We start from the raw sequence: 7,677 nt of genomic DNA, 5'->3' as shown, positions 1-7,677 counted from the left end.
GGCTGATGCTGGGGACAGAAAAGGCTGATGCTGGGAGGAGAGAGGCTGATGCTGGGAGAGGCTGATGCTGGGAGGAAAGAGGCTGATGCTGGGAGGAGAGAGGCTGATGCTGGGGGAGGCTGGGAGGAGAGAGGCTGATGCTGGGAGGAGAGAGGCTGAGGCTGGGAGGACAGAGGCTGAGGCTGGGGGAGGCTGAGGCTGGGGGAGGCTGAGGCTGGGGGAGGCTGAGGCTGGGGGAGGCTGAGGCTGGGAGGAGAGAGGCTGATGCTGGGGACAGAAAAGGCTGATGCTGGGAGGAGAGAGGCTGATGCTGGGGGAGGCTGAGGCTGGGGTAGGCTGGGAGGAGAGAGGCTGATGCTGGGAGGAGAGAGGCTGATGCTAGGGACAGAAAAAGCTGATGCTGGGAGGAGAGAGGCTGATGCTGGGGACAGAAAAGGCTGATGCTGGGAGGAGAGAGGCTGATGCTGGGATGAGAGAGGCTGATGCTGCGGGTAGAGAGGCTGATGCTGGGAGGAGAGAGGCTGATGCTGCGGGCAGAGAAGCTGATGCTGCGGATAGAGAGGCTGGTGCTGGTGCAGCATGGAGCACGATCGGGGGTGCGTTTGGGAGTGCGCAGCATGGCGGATGGAGCACGATGGGGAGTGCGCTGCATGGCGGATGGAGCACGTTTGGGAGTGCGCAGCATGGCGGATGGAGCACGTTTGGGAGTGCGCAGCATGGCGGATGGAGCACGTTTGGGAGTGCGCAGCATGGCGGATGGAGCACGTTTGGGAGTGCGCAGCATGGCGGATGGAGCACGTTTGGGAGTGCGCAGCATGGCGGATGGAGCACGTTTGGGAGTGCGCTGCATGGCGGATGGAGCACGTTTGGCAGTGCGCAGCATGGCGGATGGAGCACGTTTGGGAGTGCGCAGCATGGGGGATGCAGCACGATGGGGAGTGCGGAGTATGGCGGATGGAGCACGTTTGGGAGTGCGCAGCATGGCGGATGGAGCACGTTTGGGAGTGCGCAGCATGGCGGATGGAGCACGTTTGGGAGTGCGCAGCATGGCGGATGGAGCACGTTTGGGAGTGCGCAGCATGGCGGATGGAGCACGATGGGGAGTGCGCTGCATGGGGGATGGAGCACGATGGGGAGTGCGGAGTATGGCGGATGGAGCACGTTTGGGAGTGCGCAGCATGGCGGATGGAGCACGTTTGGGAGTGTGCAGCATGAAAGATGGAGCACATTTGGGAGTGCGCAGCATGAAAGATGGAGCACGATGGGGGGTGCGCAGCATAAGGGTAAGGGATGGAGCACGATGGGGAGTGCGCTGCATGGGGGATGGAGCACGATGGGGATTGCGCTGCATGGGGGATGGAGCACGATGGGAAGTGCACACCTCCCCCCAACACACACACACACGCGCGCGCGCGCACTGCACAACACACCACACACACACACACTGGGAACCACAAACAACTGCCCTACACAGACACCCACACACACAGACAACTCTGCACACACACACAACACCCAACACACAAACACCGCGGCACACACAAATATACGCACAACACACACATTGCACAAAACATACCTCCCCCCAAAACACACCACACCCACACAAACCGCGCAACACACACACACACACACAACGCCACAGACACACAGCGCTCCACAAACAACGCAACACACATACAACACCGCTCTCACCCCCCGCCACACCCAGACAACACCCAAAACATGTACAGCGCCCTACACAAACACTTGGTAACTACACACAACAATATCTATATCTATATCTATATATATATATATATATATATAACTAAAATCATACATGAACTACACAATACGTAAATTCTAGAATACCCGATGCGTAGAATCGGGCCACCTTCTAGTATTAAATAAAGATGTTTTGAAAATGTTGTTTCTATTATTTCATCATTAGAATATCTTTATACTAATGTTTATCAATTTAGTGATTTCCATAATTTTTTATTGTTAGTTTTCCAATTTCAATTTTGAGGCGTGCGCGTGTCAAAAGCTGGGCCACACCTGCTCATGGAGTGGTTTTCTTTGTTCCTATTGGAATCTGCATATTCAGACTGAAAACAGTAAAACCATAAAAGGAAAACGGAGATGGAGACAAGAATACAGAAATGCATGCAAAACAAACCAGAATGTGTGTTAAACCTTAGAATCCAGAAAGCACTCTCGTTTTACTCTGATGACCAATTTACATACCTGTAGCATTTTTTCAAGTAATGAAGAAATGGCAGTTAAACAGTGGAGGTCAAAATAAGATCTGGTAGGGCAACCAAAATCTATGTGAGAGCTGCTAGTAGGCTTGCTAGAGAAGCAAATCAAGACCCCTGCTTGACTCCAAAAGACCTTCAAGGAAGATTTAGCAGACTATGGAGTTGTGGTAAATTGTTCTACCATTCAGAGACACCTACACAAATATGGCCTTCATGGAAGAGTCTTCAGAAGAGAATATCTCCTGCGTCCTCAACATAAAATTCATCTTTCAGAAGTATGCAAAAGAACATCTAAACAAGACTGATGAATTTTGGAAACAAATTCTGTGGACTGAGGAGGTTGAAATAGAACATCTTTGAACACAATATTCAAAAGGTATGCATATGTGTGGAGAAAAAAGGGCATAGAATTTCAGGACATGAACATAACCCCAACAAATAAGCATGGGGGTGGATCAATCATGCTTTGGGGTTGTGTTGCCGCTGATGGCATGGGAAACATTTCACGGGTAGCGGGAAGAATGGATTCAATGAAAGTTCAACAAATTCTTGATGCAAACATGACACCATCTGTAAAAAAAGCTGAAATTGAAGAGAGTATGGTTTCTACAAATGGATGATCCTAAACACATGTGAAAATCCACAAAAGACTACTTCAAAAGGTGCAAGCTGAAGGTTTTACAATGGGCCTCAGTCCCCTGATCTGAACATCATTGAAAATCTGAGGCTGGATCTCAATAGAGCAGTGCAAGAAAGACGACCCAGGAATCACACAGAACTGGAAGAATGGAAAGACTTTTGGCTGACTACAAAATGTTTAACAAGCTATGATACTTGTCAAAATGTGGCGCTAATAGGTACTAACCATGCAGGGTGCCCAAACTTTTGCATCGGCCCATTTTCCTTTTTTGCTTAATTTACAAATGTAAAAGATGAAAATTATTTTTTGTATAAACTACAAAAGGAAGTGTCTCATCATTAACTTTATGCCTTTTAAAGATAATTTCATCTTCAACTCGCTTAGCTGTCCACAATTACAGTAAATCTGACCAGGAGTGCCCAAACTTTTACATGTCACTGTATATACAGTACAGACTGTTTCTTTCTTTGCTTCTATATATTCTATTCACAGATAGCCACAAATGCGTCACTGTAAGTAAGAATAATTTAAAATCTATACCACAAGTCAATTTCCGAGTGGATTGACACAGGATGTGGATGAGAGTACTAAAAATCTCACCTATTTTTTATTTTGCCATACACTTGGATTTTTCACCTAGAAAACCTACACCATTGCCCAGTGAAAACAACCCAAAAGTGATGGGATGTCCCGATGTCTAAATGGTGGAAAGTTATATTTCAGAAGCTAAGGATTTCTGGTGTAGGGATGAGGACTACCCGTTAATGACGAATTCCTTTTGTTCAACCCAATTTTGTAACTGTCAATACAATACTATTCATATATCTCAATCACAAGGTAATAATGTGCTGTAGTCCATAAGAGGAGATCCAATATCAGTGTATTCAAAAACAGAAGAAAAAAAATACATGATTTCTTACTTTGGATTATATTCGAAAACCAGAACTAAAAAAACTGCACATATTTCATCATGTTTCTTAATTTACTACTTTCCACAGTTTGCTGCTTATCACATAAAAATACTTATTTTTCTTCTAAGGCTGGTAATTTCTATCGTTACCAAATGACGAGTACATCCCTGGCTTAAAATCTACAGCAGTAGGAGATTAGAAGTTTACAGAGTGCTCAAAAATCCATGGTAGTGCCTATCAAATGTACATCTGGTGGGAGGCTAGAGTGTCCATGAAAGGCCGCACAATATTATCTGTAGAGAAATAGAATACCAGGCCAAATGTGATGGAGATTGGCAGAGCCGGTAGGGCTTTTTTGAAAACTGCAAGGAGCAATAAAGTAAGGCATAATCCCTGTAAGACACAAAAAAAATAATTGTACATATGAAAGTGTCAAGTCTAATAAATAGTCACATCAGAAAAAAAAATCCTGAAAATACTTTTTTTTTTTTAATGTTACTTACAATTAAAATGGCAACAAAACAGGCTAACGTGGTGTTCCAGTCTCCGCTCGCTGTTGCTGCTGCTTTTCCTACAAGGACACTGTAAAATATGAAATCTCCAAGACCAAGTTTTACTCCTCCTTTAAACAAGAGAATGGAGAGAATGTATATTATGTGTAATCAGTAACCATTTTCTAAACAAAGCTTTATATTTAAGTCTAACTGTTTTACTTACCGCAGGCAGGATAAATCAGATTTTGCCTGCAACAATGCAGATAGGTGATATTTTCTCTGAAACGCTCCGGCTTTTAAAGATCTGGCCAAGGACCATAGCCGGAGATCAGGCTGGTCTGGCACTTCCAAGCACTGCTGCAGGTGACTGATGAGTTTCTCTTTTGTGACTAGAGAGACCTGTCAATCACCTTTAGCAGTCCTGGGAAGAGTTGACCAGGAGCGGTGCTGGACTAGTCTCCTCTCCATGAATCTAAGAATATAAATATGCATTACAGCTAAAGGAAATCTAAGAACAATTTGAGTTATTTCACATACAAAAAAGGCCATATTTGTATCTGCCCAGTAGCCACGTCAAGGTATACCTTGTATACTGAGTACTTACTCTGAACTGAAGCCTCTCTCTGGGTTTAAAAACCTCCTGTATATGGCCAAGTAGGAACCTGCTATACAAAATCATTTTATTTTCTATAGTAGGTTCCTACTTGCCCAGTATACGAGGCATGCCTTGACGTGGCTACTGGGCAGATATAAAAATGGCCATTTTTGTATGCTAAATATCCTTTTTCTTAAATTTCCTTTGGCAGTAATGCATGTCTATATTCTTACATTCATGGTTTTCATGCTTTAGCATGTCAGAGTGCAACTTTCTCTTTTTTTTGTCATTTTATGTTTAGTTATGCACCTGTTCACATTGCAGTTTTGGGAGTGCTGTCAGTCTTTTTGTCTAGTCTCCTCTCCATGGTCCCTGGCTGGATCTTTAACACAGATTTTCTCTGAAACCGCTAGTGCATTCTAAAGAAGGGTAAACCCCGCTACAATCGTGCATCTAGGCTACGATTCATGCTGCCCACGGTTTGGACAGCACAAATCTGCCGACAGGTTCCTTATCACATGCATAACATTAATATTTAGTAGTTAGCAGCACAATTTTGTGTTGATTTTTATCATAGTAGGGAAAAATACTTAAGGGGTGCTTGGTTTTATGATATTGATTACCTATCCTTAGGAAAAGTCATCAATATCAGATCAGATTGCTGGGGATACTGGGTGGAGGACCAATCAGTAATTTATAGCGCAACCTGGTACTAAAACAGTGAACAGAGCTGGAACAGCACAGCTCCTATTCCATTTACACTGCAGATTTTCACAGCAGATTTGTATAGTGAGTGCGGGGGAAACCACTGTTCTATTCTGAAAATGTTACTTAATACATAGTCTTGTAGGAAAAGATTCAGAATAACATTTTATTTTAATTCCTTCATAAGGGTCCAGAGTGGTTTTGTCACCCAGTGACTGGCAGCTACAGGTGTATGTAAAATGGTTAAGGTCACCCATTAGACTACAAAACCTAAAATAGGCATCGATTTAAACCAATAAAAAAGTCACACTGAATCTATTCACACAAAAAAATATATTAGATCACGAAAGTGAGTACACCCCTCATTTTTATATTTAAATTATATCTTTTCATGGAACAACATTCAAGATATGAAACTTGGAAACAATGTACAGTGTCAGTGTGCAGCTTGTATAACAATGTAAATTTGGTGACCTCTAAAGAACTACACACAGCCATTAATATCTAAACCACAGGCAACAAAAATGAGTACATGCCTAAGTGAAAATAGCCAAATTCTGCCCAATTAGCCATTTTCCCTCCTCAGTGTCATGTGATTCATAAGTATTACAAGGTCTCTAACAAGACTGCCAACACCATGAAACTGAGCTGCAGCTTGGTGACCAAAAGCCATACAGCAGTTTAACAAGACAGGTTCCACTCAGAACAGACATCACCATGGTCGACCAAAGAACTTAAGTGCACGTTCTCAGCGTCATATCCAGAGGTTGTCTTTTCAAAATAGACGTATGAGTGATGCCAGCATTGCTGCAGAGGTTAAAGGGGTGTGGGGTCAGCCTGTCAGTGCTCAGACCATACGCTGTACACTGCATCAAATTGATCTGCATGGCTGTCATCCCAGAAGGAAGCCTATTCTACAGATTATGCACAAGAAAGCTCGCAAAGTTTGCTGAAGACAAGCAGACTGAAAGCATGGGTTACTGGAACCATGTGCTGTCTTCTGATGAGACCAAGATAAAGTTTAAATCCTCTTGGTAGCTGGGCAGTTTAAAATGCTATTGGCCTGCAGCTTAACCCTATATCTGCTGGATAATAAAGTTTTGGTGCACAAATGGTTCTTTTTAGCTGAGATTTTACTGGTTTGACCATCGAGCAACTCCATCTAGGAGTATTAAATGAGAATTTACCTATATGAATGTGAAATCTCGGAGTATTAACGGAGATCTTACTGTTTTAATATGCAACTCTGTCTGAGTAATAACTGCAATTTTACTGGTTTCTCCAGACTTTACAGAGTTAAATAGATGGGTAGAGTGCTCAAAAAGAGACTAACATGTAATCTCAACCCTATTTTAAAATGTGCAATTTTTATTAATATTCATTAAAATGTACCCACAAACAGACACACAAATATAAATGAGAATGGATCACGATATGCTTGTAAATAACCAAGGAATTTTATATACACACTCACTTTAGGAAAGGGAAGGGAAACTAATATAGCCCTATAAGGGTAGTGTATCCCTACCTAACAATGGAGGGTATGACACCATAAGTTACCGGGCGCCCCCGTTCCACGTCGGCTCTCCCTCTCCCTGACCCTGATATAGGGATGGGATGGAAGGCCCTATAGTGGTGCTTGCACAGTACAATATATATGAGTTCCCAAATGGTAATACTCTTCCCTGTATTGTTTTCCTTAGATCAAGAAGGTATCAATTTACTGATCTATAACCAGGAATTCCTATTCATGATACTAGCACTGTACAAGACGTATAGACTTCTATTCCTAATAAATTATCTTTATGCAAGGTAGTGATCCATAAGAGTTATTTACAACCACATATGTTACAGGGTGGTATACCCCACAAGTATATTACAGTCACCTAGAATCATATCACAAGGGGCTCAGATAATCTCCCCATTATACCCCAGGAGCTGAACGAAAAATGGGATACAGACACCCCTGCAAATTACTGCAAAATAGAAAAGGTTGCTCCAATCATATTCTATATAATATAGTATAACAGGGAGAAAAGATTAATTACTTCCCTGAGAAGCAGGAATCCAGGCCTGCCAGGCCTCAACG

General features: G+C 43.1%; 1 protein-coding gene across 2 annotated transcripts in view; it reads right to left on the bottom strand.

The window, feature by feature from the left end:
* Positions 1–1,076: 1,076 nt before the first annotated feature.
* The window catches only part of LOC142296253 (presenilin-2-like), a 71,187-nt gene continuing 64,586 nt past the window's right edge, over positions 1,077–7,677 (bottom strand). Inside the window, exons 10-11 of one of the 2 annotated variants that reach the window (XM_075339618.1) lie at positions 4,298–4,416; positions 1,077–4,187 (exon numbers count right to left, since the gene is read on the bottom strand). In XM_075339618.1, coding sequence (XP_075195733.1) covers positions 4,032–4,187; positions 4,298–4,416 — 275 coding nt within the window. In that variant the 3' untranslated portion in view covers positions 1,077–4,031. The remainder of the gene's footprint in view (positions 4,188–4,297; positions 4,417–7,677) is intronic. The other variant, XM_075339617.1, reaches the window with a different exon arrangement.

Source organism: Anomaloglossus baeobatrachus, chromosome 3, assembly GCF_048569485.1.
Source record: "Anomaloglossus baeobatrachus isolate aAnoBae1 chromosome 3, aAnoBae1.hap1, whole genome shotgun sequence".
NCBI classification, from domain to species: Eukaryota; Metazoa; Chordata; class Amphibia; order Anura; family Aromobatidae; genus Anomaloglossus; species Anomaloglossus baeobatrachus.
Note: the sequence above shows the minus strand (reverse complement) of the source record. Positions and strands in the feature narration are given on the sequence as shown.